The sequence below is a fragment of the Drosophila santomea genome, chromosome 2L, assembly GCF_016746245.2.
Source record: "Drosophila santomea strain STO CAGO 1482 chromosome 2L, Prin_Dsan_1.1, whole genome shotgun sequence".
NCBI lineage: Eukaryota > Metazoa > Arthropoda > Insecta > Diptera > Drosophilidae > Drosophila > Drosophila santomea.
In genome coordinates, this window is record NC_053016.2 from 11,268,781 (window position 1) to 11,292,726 (window position 23,946).

The following is a 23,946-nucleotide window of genomic DNA, read 5'->3' on the forward strand; positions in this document are numbered from 1 at the left end:
CTTCTTTATTTGCACCATATATTCAGATGTCTAAGTTTAATTACTCTAATCCTATTAATCACCAACTGCGAATTTATGGTACCTCAAAGTCCACTTATGCGGCCAGCCAACCTTTCGAACTCCATGCATAAATCAGGCGATCCTAATTCGCCAGTAAGTATATACATATACATACATAAATAAAATCAATTGCATTTGCAGCTCGGTGGCTTCCTTAATGGCTGCTTTGCATTTGCAACTCCCCGATGCAAAGATACATTTTATGAGCTCTGCAAATTGGATGGCCAGCTGCGTCAGGTGTGCGATGTGGCTTGGTTTTGGGGCCACAGATAGAATGGCCATTTCCAAAGTGGGGAAACCCCCAATTAAAGAAATAATGAATGAAAGGCCAGCCAGTTCTCAAAATGTAGACTTTTATTGGATCGTGCCCGACTCACGTTAAGATTATATGTATGTTTGCAGCATAGACACAATAATTATTAAACATATATGCAAGTAGAATTCCGTAATATATTTGTATCGCATTAGTTGTACGTGTGTGTTTTAATCATTTATATATTTACAATACTTAAAAGTCGCGTGAGACCAAGTCGGCGCTATGGGTAAAATAAACTTTCAGTTTCGTTGGGGTTTCTTTTTTGGAGTTTCTTTTTTGGGGTTTCTTTTCTGGGGTTTGGTTGGCTTCATTTGGGGGCCAAAAGTGTGTGGCATATAAGTATGTATGTTATGTATATTTGTGTAGCTCATTTTTTCTTGGTTTTTTTTAGTTTATGTAAGACATACCTAGTTAAAGATTTTTTGCGCGATTATGCTTACACTTGAATATATATTTAGGATATTTATTTAAATTTCTCCCTTCTCCTTATACCTTTTCCCCCAATTTTGAGGAATTGTTCAAACGAGCAATTAGCAGAGTTGCAGAGTTAAATCGGAGATGAAAATGTTCATAAATCGTGTTCAATATTTTCGTTCGGAGCAACAGTTTAACGCTTTTATTCGGTTGTTGTTCGCCTTTTGGTAGATATAATTTCGATATCTGTTCAATATTATTCTTGCATAGTTCTTGAAGAAAGAGAATGTGATGAATGCATGGGCAAATGAGAACATTTTCGTAATAAATATTTATGTACAATGAATAACAAACAAATGAAAGCTGTAGGAAAGTATCAAAGTATGGGTCAAGTTCAGTTGCTGGAGAAGTTGACACTCGTCGTCCTCAACGCACACAGGATTCGCAGCTTAGACATCGGTCTCGGATCGCCGCCTTCGCCCGGGTCCTCCGGCAAAGTTGGCTGCAGCCAGACCCATGCGATGTTTCGCCTCCTGGGTGCCCGAATATCCCCGGGCCAGGCCAAAGTCCACGGTTCGCTTGGAGCTTTGAAAACGGAGAAGTTTCGTAGTTAGCAATGATTTGATTGGATTGGGCTGGTAGCATTCAAATATATATAGGTATTAATGCATTTTTATCAATACTCTGGCTTATTTGCTAGCTTAGTTTACCACTTACTTCTCCAGATCGTTGCGTGCCCGTATGATGGTGCGTCCAAAGCGAGTCATCAGCTCCATGAGCAAGTCGTCGGGCACCTCCTCCAGTTCGTTATAGCCAGCGCCACCGTATCCTCCATTGGATTGGCTATTTAAAAATCAACGAAATGGAAAATTAGAGTGCGGCTTGTGGGGCTTGTTTTGTTGTATTTGTATTTATACATCGGCAGAATGCGGCTGAGCAGGATATCTAATTACGTGGGCCCCGTTGAATTTGACATTCGCCTGGCTTAAAATCTTCATTTGCATGGAAACCCAATTATTTGTTAAAGCCCAAATGTTTCCGAGCATTTTCCATTCGAGCAATCGCTAATTAGTTGGCCAGGGCTCAATGAATTTTTAATAGTTACTTTGATGAAGGGGAAATTAAGTTTTAAAACCGCCACACAGGACATCACTTGTCCTTAGAGTATCTGCCATCTACATAAGCGACTTAAGTGTATGGGCAAGTACTGCAATTTTTGACACACTTTTTTGTCAACGTTTACATTTTGTTAATTGAAAATTCTCGTTCGCCATGCGAGCGTTTTTCCGACTGCCTAAGTATATTTTCATCACCCACATCTCAGTGGGGTAATTGCTTTGCTTAAATATTTGCGTGGCACATTTTTTGGTTTTCGCAGCTCAAGTGCCGAAATTTAATTAGTATGTATGTGTTCAGCCAAATGGGAAAGGATATGGGAATAGGGTACAACTACCTGGGCATCGGAGCTGCCTCGATGCTCGAGATGGCCAGCAGGCAGAAGAGCAGGAAGGCCAAGGCGAAGCAAGCGCATCGGTTTGTCATCTTTGTGCGGCTGTCTCCTGAAAAGGAAGTAGTTTGAGAAATAATTTAATAAACAAGAAGCCTCAAAAAGTGCAATTTAAGCAAAGACACTACAACGAAATCACCGCTTTATGGGGTAAGTCACTAGTGACGAGAACACCTTTAAAACCAGCAAATTACTTCTATATCTACACAGACATTTTACCCACTTTCGTGGCCAGACATTTTGGCCAAGTTTCATAAGTTATTTGAGAGGCCAAGCGGTTTAGTGTTTAGTGTTTAGAAGTCAATGGTGGGAGTTTGAGTCTACACCCAGAACGGAACGGAAGTCGAGTGGCGACCAGGTTTTTCCATTAAGTGATTCATTAACTGCTCAACGAAGCATTCCCAATCTGGGTTACCCTTCCTGTTTTCGCTCCCCATCCTTTCTCCTTCACTCATTTGCGTTGGCAACTAGCTAACAGGGCCAATATAACCTGTGTGTTGTCCACCTGTTTCCACCGAGTTAGCAGGAGACCAGCACTTTTTGCATTGCTCAACTGCACTTCCACTTCCTGTCATCGTGCACGGATGCTTCTCGTCCTTCTGCCGCTACTCCCAAATGGTGTTGTCACTATTGTGTTTGCTGTGGCAAAACTATAGTCCCGCACAATTCCCTGACATCACTGGCTATCCTTTGACACCCCGCCACTATCCCTGACATCTGTGGCATTCCCCCGAGGTCTCCGAGTTCTCAGAGCTCCTTGGGTTCCCTCCTGACACCCGGTGACACACTTCATTGCCCGGGCAACAGGCTGGACAAATGAATTGGCTCCCGGAACTGATGGCTTCTGTCATTGCCTGCATAACACGTCCCTCCGCCACCTCCACCTCCACCTCCACCACCCATCGCACATCATCTCCTTTGGGTGCAGAGTCAACACTTGTCCCACTGCCAGCTGTGGATTTGCGGACTACCGGATAACACAGTTGGATAACCGCTTCAGTCTCCTTAAGTGTCGATAAATCACAGCCACGAGATCTGATTCTGATTCTAAGTGGTATAGTTGAGATACGTTTGTACTTAGTTTATACATTATATGTTCTTGAATCATGTGGGATTACTGCAAAGGTTAGGAATATATAGTTCTATTAAACCCAATGAATCCATTTGTTAAATTCCTTTCACGTAAAAAAAAGTAATTACAAAGTTATAAGTGACGATAAATGTGCTCCGTCGAAAGTGTTAATTACCAAAACGAAATTCATTTGTTATGAATGGCAAACAGATAAGCATAAATAGCCATGAATGTAAAACGCAATTGGAATCGCTTACTCAAAGCACCTCCACTTACAAAGTCGTAAGCAGATTAGATTGTAACACATTCCGCCTTCCGAAGGTGACCCACTTCAGGTGACCCAGACATTCGGTATAAAATTCCAAGAGCTCGTTTGCTTTATTGATTACTAATTTCAGATCGTAAGTTAGGCGACTGGGGCGAAGCCAATGCGGTTGTTGCCCAGATCGAACTCGGTGTAGTACTGGCCAATGAAGACATCGCCCAGAATCCAGAAGTCGGTGCCCATGTACTCGAAGGCGGACATGCAGGTGCCCTCCGACTGGATGATGTACGTAGACGGCTCCAGCACGAAGTCGGTGCCACCGATGTTGAAGGTGACATCGGGCAGAGAGCTGACGGTGGAGCAGTCCAGGTAGCCATCATTGCCCACGTCCAGGATCTCGGAGAGCGTGATGTAGGCGTTGTAGGGAGCCACGATTAGGGAGGTGCCGGTATCGGCAATAGCCTGGCAGTCATCGCACAGCGATTCACCATCAACGGAGGATCCGTCCATGGTGAACTGCCAGTAGCCCTGCTCCGAGATGGGCACGTAGGTCAGCGAGCCCGAGTACAAGGAGGAATCGGAGCCACCGAGGATCAGTTCGCCACCGAAAGTGGAGGTGCCATCGCGGGCCAGATAGAAGGAGAAGACGGAGCTGTCGACCAGATCCTGGGACACCATGTTGTAGAACGGCGGAGTCACACCATCCACGGCCAGGGACTCATAGGCCATGCCCAGGATGCCATCGAAGTTGGCGTCGTTGAAGTTGGTGCCCGGCTCGTTGGTGGACTCGGCAAAGGTCTGGCTCTCGATGCTCAGGCCATTGACGTCGACGGTATCGGTGGACAGGTAGCCGGTGAGGCTGCCAGTGCCATACTGGATGGAGAAGGATTCGCCGTTGGCCACATAGGTGGAGCTGGCACTGGAGTCGTACTGGTTGTGCGTCTGGCAGGCATCACTTTGGCAGGTGTCCGAGGGCACCCACAGATTGGCGGAGCCCGAGTCGAACAGAACCTTGAAGCTCTGGGCGGGAGTGCCGATGCTGATCGCACCGTAGTAGGCCATGTTCATCGAGTTGGACAGCTGCTCCTCATCCACGCTGCGCAGGCTGGGCAGCTGGTACTTGGTGCGCAGATACGACTTCTCGGCCAGCACATTCTGGCGCGTCTTCACAAAGTTCTGCTCCTTGAAGATGGGCACGCGATGCAGCTCCGCGCTGGCCAAGGCCACCAGGAGCACTACTACAGCGATGGGTTTAAACATTCTCTGGGTTTGTCGTCTACTCGAGCTCGACTAATTGACGATCAGGTGTGGCGGGTCTAATTTATAGCACTTGCCATCAATCACAGCCCAAATTGTCCGGCGATAAGATTTGTTGACCACTCCAGTCTTAAGCCGTATGAGTTTTTAATGCTCGCCCATCCGATAAATATAATCTGGCACACTATCAATTCAGGTGTGAGGTGATATTTGGGCTATCTTCTCGATAGCGCTGTTCTCAAGAAGTGAATCCTGAAATTCGATTAGGCAGCTGGACTTTGTTTTGATTGGGCTTTCTGAGTGACTGTGATAATGGTTACATTAGGCGATTAGAACAAGTGACTCTCCATGCTAATTTGCTAATATCATTGCTTGATTAAGCTCACTGATAAGCGCATTAATTGCAGATAGTGATAAGTGAGTTTGGGAATAACCGCAAATTTGGGAAAGTCATCTGGCTCTATTTGCAAAAGTACAAATATTTGTTGGGATGATGAAATAACGCATTTATATATTTGTTAGTCACAGGTTAATTAAATATTTATTTACTTATTTATCAAGGTATACACATGCAAGCAGCTTAAAAACCACAAAATGCGGCGCATTACCAGAATGGATCTCTTTTCAATTGGTTAATTTAAAGAAACGTGGGAATGGGATCGTTTTCAGCCAAGAGGAAACGTCTTCAGTGCGGCTTAAAATTCCCTTCCAATCAAGTGGCTACACTTGAGCACTTCCACCAGCGATTTGCTCGGTCAAATAAAAATATAAATTTCGTTTTTTGCCAGATAAAAGCAAATGCAGGTCTTGCCATTAAGCTTAAGACCCTATTGAAATCAGATTTAAAATCAAATAAAATGCCACTCCAATTGGCCAAGCAGGACAATGGAGATTCATCGGTTTGATTGTGTTTTACTGCCAGCGCAAGGACTGTTTGCCCATGTGGGATTGTGGGCAGTAATGTGTGGATTTCTGGGTTTGGGTGGTGCTGTGTGGTGGTCAGCCACAGGTTAATTGTGGTGCAGAGCATCCGCTGCTATCGCCAAGGGCTAGTAACACACGGACAAGGGACAAGGGACAAGGGACCACATGGAGGTGTCCACGGGCGAGTGCGTTGCGCACTTTCGACCCAAATAAAGTAATCAACGGATTTCACGCACCGTCGGGCAATTTCGGTAACTGGCCATACTGGATACTGGATACTGGGCACACGGGGCGTATGATTACCGACGTGGGCCGCCTGCCTTTTTGTTTTTTCTTGTATTTCAGCGGTGACATTTCATGTGCAATTATTAGGCGGCTGCTCAAATAGCAACCGTTTATCAATCATTTTTGATTTATGGGCCCGTGCGAGTGGATTGAGCTGGAGCTGATTGTAGTGGGCAAATACATAAATAAAGTATACGCCCGGGGTGGCTGGCCAACTAACCGAACACCGAAATGTGTGCGCTTGTATGAATTTCGATTTATTTTTTATTTGCTGTGCGTGGACGTGTGGACATGGCTTAAAGGCTTTAGACCGAGTTGCAAATAATGTTTAACCAAAAAATAATCAGCAAACATTCACATTTCGTAAATATTTCATACGGCACAGGAGGGAGCCAGTGAACAAATAGATTGCTATTATGGAAAGTATCCGTTTCGGTCAGTGAGCATTTGCCTCCGGTTCACAAATGGGTGGGAGATGCCATCAGCCAGGAGCACCCACTCTTCATCCTCGCCCACATCCTCCATCTCCTCCTTCTTTCCGGCGATTGCATTTTCACAGCTTGCTTGATCTGCGATGCACCGACTCGTGGTTTATGAGCCTCGGAGTCAGTCAAGTGCCAGGCGATTAATCGAGCAAGATACTCGTAGTGATGTTTCAAATGCACACTAGCCGGCGAACTTTGGCCTATAAGCACATTAACTATAACCCGACTGCGACGACAGATAAATTCAACAAGTGCAAATAGTTTATTATATGCTTTCAATTAACTAAAGTAGAGTAAAAAAGGATTTAAACGCATTTACTGAGCTTTCTAAAAGGAATATTAGTTCTCATGGATGATTGTGTTCGTTCAAGTGGGTAATACTTGGTATCAATCATAATTTCGGTTTGAAAGCGCTATTTAGAGTTTGACTTTCACAAATGAACTACTCAAGAACGGCGATGTTATCGCCCAACAAGCTGTTCTAAGCAACTTCAAAGAGAGTTCCAGCAATCAGAAGTTGACTACATAATCTGGCATTTGAAAACCCATTCCATGGCCGCAGCATTCAAATCCCATCAAGCGGAATAGGCCAAACAGTTTGGGCCGCTCGGTGGTTAACCCAAATCAAGTGTTGCCCAGTCAGCAGTACTGGCGTTTGTCTAACGAGATGAGATTCCTGGCTGGCAGCACAGCCCCACCTGCCACGCAAAACTCACACCTTGTCCAAGTGGCGTTCTGGATGTTGATGGAGGAAGCTGGGAGCTGGGTGAGTGGGTAAGTGGGTGTCTGGGTGCAGCCTGGACAAAAGTGTAACACGAGAGTCAGACATTGAAATTGCATTGCCTTGATTGTGGCCAAACAACACAAGACACACTCGCACCCTGTGAGCCCCCGGCTTTTGTGGGTCGCTCGGACCCACTGCTGCGTTGGTAACTGGAAACGTACTTATGATTGCTGGGCGGGGCAAAATCAGAGGTGGTGCTGAATCTGGGTACTGCGAACTGGGCACACGAAAGGCAAATTGAATTTGGGTCATTCAATCGCAAGGCCAGGGCTAAGGGTTTTAGGCCACTTCCTCAGCATCGAGAATCAGAAATGGTTTCACGTACTTTAATCCCAATACCCAGCATTAATTCACTTTAAGGGATTTGTTGCATGAATGACTTATCATTCACCAATCAGTGTCTAATATGTGATTGCTGGAAGAAACAAGGTAAAGCCCATCTAAAGATAGAATGTTTCAAATCAATATTATTGACAAGTAATTTTAGTTTTAAGCCATTTAGGCTAGGTAATTCCAGAGAAAAAAACACTTTTAGACGTGATTTGATTAAATACCCTCTATGATCTGTGTAAAGGTAATAATTTGATTTCATTTTATACTCAATATACAAATTTATAAATGTAGTAACAAGTGGTATTAAAAGGCCACCTTTAGCTTAGAATTTGTTTGTAAAATTATTAATCATAATATCCAGTTAACAATTAATAATTATTCAAAACATTAGTTTGTTCCTAAGCCCTTAACCTTATACATTATTTAATTAGAGTTGCATTAATTTCGCTTTCGTTGACGCCTGAAATTGAATAAATTGTTCGTAGTTTAGCAAAGCCCGCTAACGGCGGGGAAAGCAAAATAATTAGGGCAAATTATTGCCACGACAGCTTTCCACTTTCAGTTGCATTAAATTTTCATATACCAAATGAAAATTGCGTATACGCATGGAAGGGGGTGGCACTTAGAGGAGGAGGAGGGGAAGGGAGGGGGTACCACACCCGCCGCGTTGTAATTGGATGCTTATTGAATTAGTGACAAAGTCGGCGGATTGGGCGGATGATGCTGCGGTGTCCGTGTCCATGTCCGCCGGACTCCCAAAGAGGCCAAGGAGGAGGTGGTGGCCCCGCTGGTTTGTTGGCTGCCATTTTAGATATACATCAAATTATTCCGTTTGTCAAATTAAGCAAACAAGACCCGCACAGTCGGAGACAGAAGATTGATTTGGATTTGTGTTGGCAGACATTTGATTTGCCCCCCAATCCACAAAAGTGTATCCCTCGTCCTTCGTCCCATTGTGTGTGCGGAAGCGATGCCATCTTAACTGATTAGTTGGCAAAGCCATTGGGCCTAAGTCGGCTGAATGTCCGCAAGCAGGTGAGTTTCCTTTAGGAAACTACATTCCATTACGTTCCGCATTGCCAGGTGCAAAGTTCTTGTGCACAGACTGGCTAATGGAAACTGCTAATGAGCTCGCACTTAACTACCCCAAAGTCGCTGACAGAAGTGAGTTTTCCCAAACTTAAGTACCCTACACTCCGAAGTTCGTATCATATGTTATTTACTTGGAATCTGGCGCAAATCGGGGAGATATCAACAAGTCAGAAACGCGACAACTTCAAGTGTCGAATATCTGTAGGCAGCGATTTGTGACATCAATCAAGGCAATAATCTTGAACCGATTAGATTGGTTGTCGAGTCAGTTAAGCTGGTTATGGTTATGGCCACAGTTATTAACACTTTAAAGCACGCGACGTCAGCACTTAAATCTCAACAATAACACTTTAGTTCAAGTTAAATTTATACGTTTTTATTGTGCATTTTTAGGCCTTAAAGGTGCTTGAAGTTGTTTTATAATTATTAGAAAACGATTTTAGTTTCAATTAAACACTTTAACCTGCTGTATTTTTTATAGTATTTTATATACGACCAACAAACGACTTATCCTTCACACACGCTGGCCTAAAAGGTCACGTCATAAACCACTAGTAATTATAATTGTATAACCTATAATGGTTATGTACCATTAAAAGAGCTTGGAAAAACTTTGGCCCGTTCCTCGCGGGATCTGAACTTTGGAGCGAAAGTTTTCCTCGCTTTCCGTCGAAAGGACACGGAGCAGAGACAACCGAGCATTTCTCGGATGCCAAAAAACAATGTAAAAATTGTTGACCCACCATGGGAAGCAGGGTGGGGGGATGATGTAAGGAGCTCCTTTGCCGCACACATAAAGACAATGAGGTGGAAAAGGCGCACACAAGGTGGGCCCAGAGGTGAGGAGCAAATCCGGGGTAAGGTTGGAGCATTTAACTTGCGGAGGCTAAAAGCATTGCCCACAACAACCGACAGGATAACGTCCTCCTGGGAGTTGCCACGCGAGCGCCGCCTTGGGTTTCTGTCGGCACAGAGACTTTCAGGTCATGGAAGAGGATGAGGTTGAGGTTGTGGATGTGGATGAGGCAGAATCACATTTCGGGGAGTGGGGAGGCACTGGGTGGAAACTCCAGTTGGGCTCGGCACTCTTTACATTTACTTAAAAATTCATTGCGGCCCAAGGAATTCTTTTATTTTACTTCGGCCCCAACCTTGAATCTTTAAAATTGATGAAAAATTATGCCGAAAATGCCGGCAACAGATTAAAATAATTGCACTCAACTAGAGCGGCATTTCGAATGGGTCTTCAGTTTTTCGTGTCGGTTTGGGCATTCGGCCTTGGACTTGGATTTGGATTTGGATTTTCCGGTTGGTTAACACCGTACAAGCCACAAATTATGCCGGCAACAGGTTTATGCCAAATGGGAATTTGGTGTTAGGCAAATGTTTTTATGCTTTCACATTTCTGTATGCAAACTGTGGGAATTTGTGAATTAGCCTCTGGTGATTCGGAATTCTTGGGATCTTTTTTTTTCTTCGCTTTGTCTGCCACAATTCGATACGGGGTTTTATTCTTTGATGAGTTTTCGTTGTTTGGGCAAGCCGATGATTTTAAATGCAAGAGAAAATAAAGCATGTCCCCGAGGTATGTTCGATAAAATACTATAAATGTTTTATTTATGTACAATTTATTTCGAAACAAGGCTCATATGAATTCATGGATAGTGCAAAAAGATTTCTGTTGATTTAAACGCAGTGAATATTTTAATGTTTTCGATATTCAGGAGATTCAGTAATGAAAAGTGTTAAAAAATATTATTTATTATGTACTGCACATTTTGTGCTGCATATAATCTGCATCTATAGTTATTTTAAATAATTATGAAAACATGCCAGTGGAATAAAAAATATAGCATACTTTTAAGGGCAGTGCGCAAAAACTTTCTGTTCGGTTTTATGGCGACGAGGCCAAGTAAGTATATCTTAAAAAAGTATAAACTGGAAAAACGGAACTTTGCAAATACTTTTCGCACTTGCTAAACTTCCACGTAACTCATATGAAGAATGAAGCCGAAAGCCAAGTGCGTCAGCAGAGTGACAAAATATTCAAATCAAACTGAAGACCAGCAACGATGCCAGTGGGGAATCACCGCACAAAAAAATGCGAAAAGGAAAACTTGTATCGAAAGTTTGGCTAAATACTTTGGCGCAGCCATTTTGTTGTGCCACACAGCATTGCCATCCAGCCATCTAGCGTGCCACATCCGCCAGCAACCAGAAACCAGCCGCAAATCCAAATCCCCACAGAGCCGTCATCATGTGCACCAGTTGCCAGTTGTCGACATATCGATGTCAGTGGCGCAGCTCCTGCTGCTCTGTCACTTTCGCTTGATTGCATTGTCAGGTGGGTGGGGGTGGAAGCCACCTTCACACATGTGTTATGCAATCCAGAGCTACCCTAAAGCCACCCAAAAGCCACCCACTTGAAGCCACTCTATTGGCTGGCTGATAAACTGCCGGTCGCAATGACGTTTGTTTGTTTGTTTATTTGTTTGTTTGTTTGTTTATGTTTTATGAGCATTGTTGCCACAACTTTTGCTCAACACAAACAGCGCCCCTTAACCCCGCACGATTGCTCCTATTTTGCATTGAATTTCTGTTTGCCAGTTGCAAAATGTAAATGTTTCTCCTCGATAACACAAAGCTTTACTTTGAGCTCTCGCTGGCAACGTATTGTGATATTTACCCTGGCAGTTGATTCAGCAGCTCAAGTGCCTTTAATTGCCAGCGGGAATGGGAACGACCTCTGCTAATTTCGTGGCATTTAAGTTTGCACTCCACACATCTTGGTCCTTTGCAGAGAGTCCATTGAGTCGAGAAAGCAAACACGAGAATGCAGTTGAAGGTCCTGGTGAAACGTGTCCTGGGTCTTGTTTTCATTTGGGTAATACGTTTTATTTAAATTGTTTTTTGGTTTGAAAATGCTCTTTTTCCCCTCATAAAGAAAACCATTATAATAATGAAAATTTCAAGCGTGGCCAAACTCAAATACTTTTTATTGGACCTCGTTTAATATGCGGCTTTACTTGTAATGCACAGCCAGCTGAGCTGGCGAATAGTATTTAATTTGAATACCAACCATAAACATTGGAATATTTTCCATTTTTTTAAACAAATTTATTACAAAATGCGAACTTTGTCATACAAACAATTCATGACTTGGGTATGGGCAGATTAAAACAAACACTTCCAAGAAGGAGCACGCATAAAACCCAACGCCAAAGCATTTTTGAGGACACAGGAGCAGGTGGATGGGGGGCTTTGGGGGCCTCTGGAGAGGTTGAATGCATGTCTTATCACCGAGGACTGGTATTTGGACCGAGGACTCACGTGGCAGCAGTAGCAAGAGTGCCCGGGAAATGCTTATGGGAAAATGCAGCATAAAATACTTTTTAAATGCGAATAAATATTTGGCAGCTGTGCGGTGGAATACCATCAAAGCGTTCAGAGCTCGTGGAGCTCGATGGTGGGTCTTAAGTCGATGCAAATGCAGAGGGAAAGTGAAAATTTATATGTTAAGAGGTTAACACACTGCATGCACGAATTTATCTTCCATTGGGGAGTAAGCAGCTCAGAATGAATCAAATGGGCTGAGAAATTACCTGCAGTTAAGCGGCAATATTGCAGATAGAGTAGCTCAACCGAAAGGCGAGCACCGAAATGTATCTCTTAGATAAATAGTACTCACAGGTATTGCAGCTCGCATATTAAAGCAAAAGTGCTACAAATACTTGCACTATCTAAATGATTTATTCATGCTCCACTATTTCCAAAGGCAACGTTATTGTTCCCCTATTATTTCAGAGCACAATTATAGTTGCATGTAATACCATTCATGCTCACAAATGGAATCTACAAACCTGATAGCATAATTAATTTTCTGAAACACCACTGCTGCTCATTTTAAAGCCCACTTTTAACAAATTGTTACGCACTACATAAAGCCCCCTCTCTTGACTTTTAACACCCAGGCCTGGATATTTGAGAGTTTATGAATTCATAAACTCGCCCAATTAGAGGCGTAAACATTTTCGGACTGAAAATCGTGCTCAATTAAATTCATGCAGGCAGTCGTTTGGGGTAATATAAAGCGGATAATATTATGAGAAAAATATTCCGCATAATAAGAATGCAATAAATGTGGCAGATGAGCCTGAAAAGTGGCCCCGATCCTTAGAATTTAGCAGGGACTAAACAGGACTCCGTCCAATGAAAAGCGTGGCAAGCATTCGAATCTCATCTGCAGTTGTCCCCAGTTTTGTTTGCATTGTCATTGCCTTGGGGCGTGTTAATTTTCGTAGGGGATTCCCCTGCCCTGCGGTGATTAGCATGCACATGTGAGTCGGGGGCCGAAAGTTCGCAAGCTTCGAGTAAACACTGGCTAAACAATTTAATTAATAAAAATATGCAAATTTAATTAGAGCGAGAGCAGTTCAAGGAGACTGGTTGAGAAACATTTTCGTCTCAAAAGTTCCCTAAGCTTCTAGGCGTCTATGTGTTTCATATTTTGGGGACTTAAGTCCCTTTTCGCCATGCTTAAGTGAGTTTTTAAAGCCTCTCGCTTAAGCATTTTTTAATTGTTGCCCAGTTTGAGGTAAACTCCTTTATTCCAACACGAATTAATTAAGTATGAAAGTTTCCGCTTTTGAGTGTTTTCACAGACTCAGGGATAAAAGAAAATGAATGGCGATGAAAAAGAAATCCCAAGACCCAAATCATCAGCCCTCTTACTGTCTTACTTGTACACCTCCAGTGTGTTCCCTTTTGTAAATTTAAAGAAAACAAGAATTGGACACAAATCGTCACAGTAGAGAGCATCATCGTAAACAACCGCATGGCAGGGGAGGGGTCATGAAAATAAGTAGTTTTCAACGCCCTCCATTTCATCCAAAGCACCTGAGCGAGAGAATTGAATTTTCCAGAAATGCCATTTTCCGCTGCGCAAGAAAGTAGGCAACACAAAATGCTCAAAAGGTCGCAGGAGGTGTGAAAACAGTGAATAAAAACACTTTTACTGCGGAATGTGATGAATGGATGTGAGTTTAGTTGTGCTATTCTATTTGCTCAATTGAAATGTGCATCAAAATAGACTAGTTTTGAGTTTACGATTTTGGATTTGTGTTGTGCACACAACGTATTTGAAATAGTATGGTGTTATTACACTGAGAACACAACTTTTTTATAATACCATCTAAGAGAGTAAGATAATCTGTGGTCATAAATCTAAATAACATTGAATCGCTTTCTGATTAATGTCTGATCTTTTCGAAATCAGTTGAACTGAAACCAATTAAAATGAAGCTCAGAATAGTAACCGAATTGCGATGGTGTTACCACATTCAAAGCCAGTAAAAACATAATCCGCCTTGTTTACCATTTCATTCATGATACTGAATATTCAATTTAAAAGGCGGATGTAAAAAACGGAAAGGATTAGAAGCAATTGGCGTGGACACTGTGCAAAAACCAGCTCACGTTTCCCGATGCCGCAGCTAAGCGGCTTTTGCGATGCACCGCACTTGATACAATTATAATTTCATCATTTTTCAATTATACTTTCTTTTCATCTACATAGCTAAATGGTCTTTAATTTCGATGCTCACGTTAGTGAAATGAAATTGCTCATTTATTAAACGTTGAAATTGAAGTCGTGCTTGTGGGAAACTTCACTTGAATTTCCTTTAACTTTTCGGGGCGCATCAAGTCATTCGAAACACTGAACACTGAAATCGAATTGCCCAACTGTTGTTCCCAACACAGGAAAATTAATTTCATGTGCCCAACTTTAAGATCAGAAGTTATACACTTAAGTTTTGGCAATTTAAGTTAGAAACAGCCAAGAGCGTTGCCCGTAAGATCATAAAACTATAAGGGCGCTCTAATGTGGGAGCAAAATAAAGCTCAAAATGATTGCGATAATCCAGAGGACTTAGTTGGCCCGAGCCGAGCCAAGAGGTAATAAAGCCAAGGAGCCAGCTTCAATTTTGCAGCAGGAAAATAAAGATTTTCCCCGATACTATGGGGCAAAAGGTCGCCTAGGCCGAGGCCCAAAGGAAACCCAGCCCATTTAGGAAGGACAAAGGGGATGCAACAAATGTCCTGGGCTCAACACACATCATCGAAGGACCTCTGCATCGGTCGTGGGCTACATGTTGACTTAATGGCTTAGGCCAGCTAAGAAGCAATTTATAAAAGGCCGCCTCATTTTCCGATTTTTAAACGTGCGCAATTTTGAGCCATGAAAACATAATTAAAAGCAAGTCAAAAAAACAATTTGAACACAAGCACATATTTGATTTAAGAGTAGACTTTCTTAGAACTAAAAGTATATTTAATTGATTGAGAAGGACTTCTAGCTGGGTACTAGATGGTTTTAATGTCTAATTGAATGACAATCGGTCTTCTTCATAAAAAAAAATTTAATGAAAAGCTAAAACTTGAAGAAAAATCGTCTTTTTTTTATGTTAGGATTATAAATTTTATTCGAAAATGATTACTGGTTTTTGCATTAAAAAGTTATTTAGAAAATAATTTACCCGTCGGCAAAAATAAAAATTTTGAAATCTTATAATTTACGACTTATGCTTTCCATAAGATTAACATACTTTACAATCAATATGTTTTCTTAAGTTTTTAAATAAATTTACTTATATGTGGTATATAGTAAATATAATGACCATGTCCATTTTTTTTACACTCTAAATGATTGAGACTCTATAACTATTTAGCGTCAAGTATTTAAAGTGGATTATTAGAATTATGAATTTAAACTGATAAGAGATTTAAGGAGCATACAAATTAAAGATATCAAACGTGTATTCATTACTTTTAAATTGAATAGTTTTACAATATTTTTAAAATTTATTATCACTCACCCTTTTTCACAAATGCACACAACACTTTCGCTTTAAATGCGATCAAAGTTCGATTGTTTCAGATCGATTCCACTGCAAAACACAAAAACAGAGTTCAAAAACGTTGAGCAAACGTTCGATGGGATTTTGAAAAACTTTTTTTGAAATCGCTTCTCTAAAATATTAACCGTTAGTGGCTGCTGACTGCACCGCTTTGAGACTGAAACGCAAGTGAAATCGGCAGCCAAGGAGACCGCGATTTATACGAGGCCAGGATACGAAAGATTTCAACGCGTTCAGGTGGCAGCCGAGTGGGAACTCCGAAGTTCGCAACACGACGACTGCCGCCCACGACGTGGTACTACTAGCTGCTTTTGCTTTTGGCCAATTTCGATGGGGATTTTGCGCAGTCATGGGTGCTGGCCAACTGGTCGTATACGCAACACGTGGCAAAAGGGCAACTGCTACGACTACGAATGCTACGACTACGCCAATGGGGCAACCAGTTGGAAATACGTGCTGTATCAGTTTATTAATCATATATTACGCACAATTATCAAAGCGTTTATCGAGCCATTGTCCATCGATCATGGCTATCAGCATTGGATTAATCAGCATCTGATTGTTTTCAATTAGTGACCAAACTACGGCAGCTGTCAGCCGTCAAATCCAATATAAATCCCCCCCAATATACCAGATTATTAATAACTTTATCGCATAATTGGCGGTGCATCAACTATCTCTGCGTTCTGCACAGCAACTCTGACTAATCAGTTGAGATTACCATCACAATTATTCGGTTATTTCGCTTATTTTGGTTATGCTCATTATTAGTCGTCCCTAAAAGCCATATATAGTAATGTGATAATTTCGCATATTGATAAGGAAGTTATATCATTGGCTATATCGGGACTGACTGATGTAAATTGAATGCTAACTGTTGATATTTGAATTGTGGCAATCCCAATCATAAATAGTGCATAAAGGTTACAAAAAAGGTATTCAATATTTATTGATAACAATTTATTTCCCAATTTGTAATAATATAATAATATCGTTATCTCACCACAGACCAATGGTAGTTTGATTTGTTTAATGTCACGGAAAGTATTTTATTACAGTGTATTTTTATAGGCTCATTTCGACAATTACTGCTAAAGAATTAGGAGTTCTTTTTGCTTCCCAACCTAGCTTAATACCCCTTAATCCATGTCAATCCTCTGACTGACCCACATTTTTTCAGAGCTCCAACTGAAGCTAATTCATGTGTACCAAAAGGTTCGGTTGGCCAGCGGAAATGCCCAATGCGTATGTAGGGAATGCTTACCGCCCATATGCACATATGTATGTATAGATTTTATGGCGGCCACAGAAAACGCGGCTAATGATAATTTGGGCTGATAAAAGCTTTACAATGTTTTTGTTGCTTCCGACGACGTGTCCGGCCTGGTATTTGCTTTTTGCCATATTTATTCGGCGGTCACCACAAACGGAACGTGATTCTAATCTCCAGAGCCCCGACCTTGCCCATGTGAAAAAGTTCAATGGATCTCGCACCATGGAATTGGACAAGACAGCTGGACAACTTATGAGCAGTCAACTGTCAAAGTTCCTGCGAGTCAGGAGCAATCACTAAATCACTATGACTAATTAAGAGAAATTATGCAAGCGAATGGCCACTTTTGGTCAGCCAGCTCATCAAAAATCCCCGCATAATACATCAAAGAAATTGCATTTCGCTGTTCTCCCACTGGATGGTTCGAAATCAAGGAGCTTTACGAAAACGTATAGAAAAATATATGTATATGCATATAAATCAGTTCTTATGAAAATTGAAATTGACTCTGTTGTGTACACGTTGCAACTTCCCGCTGGGCAAAGACCGTTGCTATAATGCATATTTCGATTTTATGACCTCAAAAGGATGCCACGAAGGGTAGGGGTTGTTGGCATCCACTTTGAGCTGCGATATGTGGACAGGAATTTGCGCCATATTCCGCGAGCCGGCAATCTGGAAAAGGCATTCAAAATCGGCGACCATAAGGTGAAATGTCCATGCTTGATTTCATAGAATGCAGATACGCGTTATGGATGAATATGCATGGAAATCAATTGCAAGCCATTGAGCAAATAGCGATTTTAAAAGCGATACTTGCATATTATCACAATTACATACATGCATCTATATTCAATTAGTTTTAGTTACACAACCTTCATGGCGGATGGGTAATATTACACTTGTATGAATGGCAAAAACAAATTGGCACTAGAATGAATTGATCACGTTCAGATTTTCAAGCATATTCACCCAGATCCAGCAGCCCACAGCTGACAGCCGAGATCCCAGAGCCCGCAAATATGCAGCTAAATGCGCGCTTGTTAAAAAGATCTTTAAGTAAAAGGAGGTATGTCTCCATACTTAAAACATTCGTTTATTACTTAAAACTGTTGTAAAAATTGCAAACGGAATTATAGCAAGATTGGTTTGCATATATAGAAATAACCTAAAACTAACGCAGAGCAATAAGACAGACATATTACTCGTCATCGTCATCATCATCGTCTTCCTCGTCGTCATCTTCCTCATCGTCGTCCTCATCGTCATCATCATCATCTTCGTTTTCTTCATCGTCATCATCTTCAGTATCATCGCCATCCTCGCCCTCCTCGCCACTTTCGCCGGCACTGTCCTCTGCCTCCTCGACTTCCTCCTCCTCATCGGATTCAGCTTCGGCCTTGGCGCCCTCGCTGCCCGAATCCTTGCGAGCCTTCTTTGTGGGCACTGCTGTGTCCTCGCCATCATTGTCCTTTGGAGCGGCATCAGCAGCCAGCAATGCTGCCTTCTCGGCCTGCAACTCGGCCTTGCGCTTCACCTGGTTCTGGGTGAGCTTAATGAACTCCGCATCCTTGGTCATGGCAAATTTGGACAGAACCTCGTTGGCCTGCTTCTTAAGCTTGAGCATACGCTGCTCACGAGGACCCACAACATAGGGTGCATCCTCCGGTGGTGCACACATGCTGACATATAGTGGCAGTGCAGAGGTGCCGGTAATGTCGATCTTGAGGTACATCGAACGGATGTTGGCCAGTCCCCCAGGATAGACTTGCTGGAGCTGCTTGCTCACCAGCAGGATGTTCTCAGCCAACTGCTCGGCGGTGTTCTCGTGGTTGCCCACCGGAATGGCAGTTAGATCACCCTTGGACAACTGCCTGAATGCGGTGCGGGTGAGGGCACGGGTCACCTCCTCTGGCAGCTTGTCGTTGTCCTTGCTCAGACGCACAGCGTGGAGTACATTGCGGGCCTTCTGGGTGTTCTGCAAAGGGATGAAACAAATGTATTACAAATTTAGAAAATAGTTTATAAGATGATGTTTTATACTATTAAAAACTTCAAAATACGTCCTAGATTTCCCTAAAAATTTCAAGAAGTCCATATGGCTGCGTACAAATGGAGTCGCCCGATATGAAAAACGTTTTAAAATTGGAAAAAGGATAACATTCATCATAAAGCATTACAAATGATACCCTGATTCAGATAAATAAACCGAAGTTACATATATGAATATGTTTTAAAAATACATACAAATGTTAGCGACCTTCAGCGAGGATTATTTGCGGACAAAAGAAAGGTACTTTGTGTTCCTGGAACACACTCATTAGCAGGCAGAATTTCTTACCTTGCCCAAAAAGGCAGTAGCCTGTCCAGACAATCGACCGTCGCACAACAGGTAGTCGTAACTGTTGAGGAACTTGCGCTTGGCCTCGAAGGAACCCATCTCGTTGCGCAGCTGGTTGAATGGAACGATGGTTAGGCGCTGCTTTACACCGGCCTCTCGCAACAGATCCTCGTAGTGCTGCTTGGTGGGATCGGAGTCAAACTTGGCTCCACGCTGCAAATCTGGCACGATGAGAGCCACATCGTCGTCCTTGCCCACCAACGAATGCTTTAGATTCAACTTGACCATGCGCTTTGGGCAGCTCGGGATCTTGTAGCTGCACACTTGCAGAACGTAACGATAATCGGAGAAGATCGAGGTGTTCTTTTTCTTGGCCACCTCCTCTGACACAACCGACTTCAATGCCTCGCACACCTTTGTCACGTTCTTTTCGTTGACAATCTCCTGGAACCGCTTCTCGTCAAAGGACTTTAATTCGAAGGTCAGCTCAACTGGTTTCTTTGTCTTGGCAGGCTCTTTCTTGACAGCGTTGCCTTTGGCCTGGCCAGGTTTCGACTTGTTCAGCGGCTTCTTGGATTTGGGTGCCTTGACAGGCTTAGACAGTTTTTGCACCGCCTTTGCCTTCTTCTGGAGCTGCGAAGCGGGCTGAGCCTTGGCTGGCTTAGCTTGTGCTGCTGCTTTTTCCGGTTTTTGGGCCTTTACTGGTGCTTCAGTCACTGGCTTCTGGGACTTCTTAGCTGCTGCTGTTGGGGCAGCCTTTTTAGTTTGTGAAGCAGTTTGTCCTGACTTTTTAGCTGCAGGAGCCACTTGGGCAGCCTTCTTAGTAGAAGGTGCGGGATCTTGGACAGACTTCTTGGCTGGTGCTTGCTCTTTTTTGGCTTCCGCAGAAGCAGCTTTAGTCTTTTTCTCTTGCTTTTTCGGTGGCACTGGGGACTCTGGAGGTGCCAAAATCAAAGCCTTCTTCGATGCGACCTTCTTGCCCACAGGAGCCGCAGAAGCCGCAGAAGCCGCTGGCTTTGCCTTAGACTTTTTCGCCGCTGGTGGAGGAGCAGCCGGCGACTCAGGTGGAGCCAGAATCAGTGGCCTCTTGGCCGCCTTTGACGGCTTCTTCTCGGCGGCTTCCTTCCTGGACACCACCTGCTTCTTCTCGGCTTCCTTCTTGGACGCTACCTGCTCCTTCTTGATGGCATCTTTTTTCACCGGAGCCGCGTTTTTTGCCTTTTTGATGCTGGCCAACTCCACAGTGGCGTCTGTGGCAAGTTTCTTGGATTTTTCCGGCTTGCCCTTCTTCTTCACCACGCCCTCGATGCTGGCGCTCTTGTTCAGCGACTTGGGCTGCGGTTTCTGTACTTTAACCATATTATATTCTGCGACGGATGCGTATAAACTCGAGCAAAACTATATTTAAAATGCTACACAACTACACGTGCTACGCTATAATATCGATATAATCAGATTCGCAAAACGGTACTATAGTCGGTATCGGAACTATTTCGATTAACGATGTCTCAAGTACGGTTCAAATTTAGCCAATACACCCTCCAGCTGGCGTTGTATCGTGAAAAGTGAAACGTTAGAGCATATCGATTTCGATTTGTATGTCATCTCTAGTCCCACATATTTTTTGGCGCCAACAAATAAAATTCAATTTTTTATTCTAATACACACTTTTTAAATTCTTAATTTCTTTAAAAATTGAAGGTTTGGCAGGGCTTTTTTCATAGCTTTGAAATGGCAAGTTTAGTAGAGGCAACATACGCCAAATGTTTGTTTTCCAAACTCATATTTAAAATAAAAAATTTAGCAATGATACAAAATAGGTAATTCACTTGATGTCCAACGAATTAAACAAAAGCATTTATAAATCCAAAAAGTTCACTTGAAAACAATAAACATTTACTCCCATTCAAGAAGAGAAGAGTGGTTACGTTACTTGCTTTGCGTTCTTTAATTAGGGTACTATTTACATAGCAAACAGTTATTTTAAGTAAATAATTCTAAAAATAGTCATATTCTGCAAACTGCACGCGTGCCTAATCGCCTCACCAGGACACAGAATGTCCTTGACTCACACACCGCCACACGCACAGCGCCCACACATCACAGGCACATACGCAGAATGGAACATTAAAAGTACCGGCACATGGGAGCTCCCATGGAGCACCAAATTGGGGACTCCCCAGACGCACAGTACATGCTAAAGATATTCTAGCAACCAGGATTGCTTTGTGGGCATACGTGTGTGCTTGAGACAACTTTCTGGCACGTGACTGGACACGAAAAAACTTTGCTGGCTTAAGGCAATTACAATATGAAGGAGTCCTAACATGTACGTTTAAAGCTTTAGCTTCTTGGCATTCGCCTTGGCGGGATCCTTTTTCGGTCGCTTGTTGGATGCCGTAGCCGATGTGGTATCCTGCAGTTTGTTGAAGAAGGCCTTTGAGGACTTCAGAGCTCCCTGGTCGTTGCTGCTGGCATTGATCTGCAAGAAAAATGTTCATTTAAAATTTATATCGCTCAAGAATAGCATTTAAATACAAAACTTCAAATGAAGATAAAGTAAAATCGTATTTACCTTTTGAACATTGCGATTCTTGGTGATTGACTTGAGCAGCTTGGCATCCGCCTCCTTCTTCGTGGGCGCCTTGCCCTCCTTGGCTCGCTGAAGCTCGCGTTGTTCCACAGCCGAGTTGATGGCCCGCTGCTTTTGCTTCTTTTTGCGGCGCTCGCGGTTCTTGTCCGTCCGATCGCGTTCGGTCTTGCCAAGTGGAGCGTGCTTGGGTCCGCGGAACACCTCCTCGGGTGCCAACAGCTTGGCATCGCTCACAGCCAACGGTGCCACCTCTTCCATGTGAACTGCAGGTGTGTTAGTAACGATCTTGACCTCTGGCGCCACCGGTTTTGGCGTGAAGTGGAAGTTGGAAAGAGCGTCCAGTTTGAGAAACAGCGAACGCATTGCCCGCTTGATTTCTTGGTGTTCTTTCGGTTCCGGGCCAGACTTGTCATCGGCATCGCGATTGGGATCGAGTTTTTCCATTTCGCGCTGATACTGCGCCTCGTAGATCTGCGACAGAGATTGTTTTGACTTTTCCTGATCCAGCACCAGCTGCTTTCTGTACTCTTGCGGGGTGTTCACCGGCCGCACAGTGCGTTCCACATCGTCCCATGCTTTGTCGCGGATACGCTGCTTAATTATGTCCTCGATGGAGCGGTTATCCTCTTCCGTGATGGGTGCCGTTGGCCTGGTGGTCGAATCGAAGTCGAGAATCTCCTCAAGCAGTGAGTTCTGGGGTCGATTGGCCGCCTTTACTTCGCCTTTGAACTGCCAAGGCTTCTCGCCTAGAACAACGTCTTCGTAGTCACGGATGCGTTGGAACAAACGAGCCTCTCTCATCTCATTGGATGATTGGGACGGTGGCTCTGCGGGTTGTGGCTCCTCCTCGTCTTTCTCCGAGTCTGAGTCTGAATCGCTGGCGGGTTCTATGCCACTTTTTGCCACAAATTCGGACTCATCTATTTCGCTGGCCGCATCCTCTTGATCATTTTGAGGTTCGTCGTGGCCCTCTTCTCCTTCGCTTTGATCAGAATCGCCCTCTTTGGGATTTTCATCCTCATCCGGTTCATTTTCATTTTCACTCTCGTTTTCATTAAAGTAATCTTTCTGCTTGCCTTTGTTGATCTTTTTAGCATGCTCTGTCAGTTCATCATTCATGTCGAAGAAGTCCGCATAGTTGACATTGCCCTCTTCGTCCTCTTCCTCATCTTCGCCAAGGCCAAAATCCTCTGCAAAGTGATCAATATCATCGACCTGCTCAATGCGCTTCTTGCTGTTCAGCCGGCGCATCTCCTTGGCATCCTCCTGCTCCAGGAACTCATTCATCTCTTCCAATTTGAAAAAGGTATCGTCCACCACAGAGTTGCGTACACGCTTGTTTCTTTTGTCTTTCGGCGACGTGGTCTTCTGCTTCTGTTTCCCGCCATCCTCGTCGCTGAAGTCCGGTTCCTCGTCTTCTTCCTCATCTTGTTCCTCATCAACTGAGTCTTCAGCTTCAACATCTTCGTCCTCTTCCTCCTGTTCCTCACCATCGTCCAGTTCGATGCCCAGGTGCTGCTCTCGCATCGCCGTCAGCTGAGCGGTTTGCTCCAGCAGCTGTTGGAACACCAGTTCGTTGCGCATCTCCAGTTGCTGCCAGATCTGCTCCTCGTCCATCTGGTCCAGCACCAATTCCGGCAGCAGTGCCTTCTTGTTCGCAACATCCCCGCTGATGCTAACGGCGTATGTCTGCTGGATGAGCTGCTCGATGGCCTGCACTTGTTCCGGCTGTGGCCTAAAATGGAAATTGTTTAGACTGCGTTTGAAAAAAACACGTGCGCGGTCTTTGGGAGGAAAACAAACTTGAGGAAACGCTCCGGATTCTTGGTCAGCTGCTCGAAGTTCTCTGCGATTTCCTTGAAGACATTCGCCTTCTTCGGTTTTTTATTTCCAATCATTGCTATTGTTGGTTTCTGTGCCTAATTAAATGAAATATTTATTTCAACAATTCGAGTGGAAAAGCGGTTCCAAAAACAACAACAAGATGGTAAGAGATGGACCAGATACCTAGAGATGAGCGCGTGACGA

General features: G+C 43.5%; 4 protein-coding genes across 6 annotated transcripts; all 4 read right to left on the reverse strand.

Moving 5' to 3' along the window:
• Window positions 1-396: 396 nt before the first annotated feature.
• Window positions 397-15,915, reverse strand: LOC120456278 (diuretic hormone class 2). 3 transcript variants are annotated; one of them, XM_039643021.1, is made up of 5 exons: window positions 15,837-15,915; window positions 15,670-15,741; window positions 2,241-2,349; window positions 1,508-1,633; window positions 397-1,375 (listed from the first exon to the last, which is right to left on the reverse strand). In XM_039643021.1, exons 3-5 carry the CDS (start codon window positions 2,330-2,332, stop codon window positions 1,240-1,242), a joined length of 354 nt encoding a protein of 117 aa, XP_039498955.1. In that variant the 5' UTR covers window positions 2,333-2,349; window positions 15,670-15,741; window positions 15,837-15,915; the 3' UTR covers window positions 397-1,239. The 3 variants fall into 3 exon arrangements, with proteins under 3 accessions (XP_039498955.1, XP_043862814.1, XP_039498963.1); XM_044006879.1 differs by having other exon boundaries at window positions 2,244-2,349; window positions 15,670-15,881; XM_039643029.2 differs by having other exon boundaries at window positions 15,670-15,879.
• Window positions 3,724-4,937, reverse strand: LOC120456273 (lysosomal aspartic protease). The gene has a single exon (XM_039643008.1). It carries the CDS (start codon window positions 4,892-4,894, stop codon window positions 3,776-3,778), a length of 1,119 nt encoding a protein of 372 aa, XP_039498942.1. The 5' UTR covers window positions 4,895-4,937; the 3' UTR covers window positions 3,724-3,775.
• Window positions 15,916-18,023: 2,108 nt separating the features above from the next.
• On the reverse strand, window positions 18,024-20,767 carry LOC120457741 (ribosomal L1 domain-containing protein CG13096). Its single transcript, XM_039645243.2, has 2 exons — window positions 19,326-20,767; window positions 18,024-18,962 (listed from the first exon to the last, which is right to left on the reverse strand). Exons 1-2 carry the CDS (start codon window positions 20,682-20,684, stop codon window positions 18,186-18,188), a joined length of 2,136 nt encoding a protein of 711 aa, XP_039501177.1. The 5' UTR covers window positions 20,685-20,767; the 3' UTR covers window positions 18,024-18,185.
• Window positions 20,768-21,244: 477 nt separating this feature from the next.
• On the reverse strand, window positions 21,245-23,914 carry LOC120458120 (U3 small nucleolar ribonucleoprotein protein MPP10). The gene is made up of 3 exons (XM_039645653.2): window positions 23,722-23,914; window positions 21,901-23,653; window positions 21,245-21,807 (listed from the first exon to the last, which is right to left on the reverse strand). Exons 1-3 carry the CDS (start codon window positions 23,814-23,816, stop codon window positions 21,661-21,663), a joined length of 1,995 nt encoding a protein of 664 aa, XP_039501587.1. The 5' UTR covers window positions 23,817-23,914; the 3' UTR covers window positions 21,245-21,660.
• Between the last annotated feature and the right edge of the window lie 32 nt (window positions 23,915-23,946).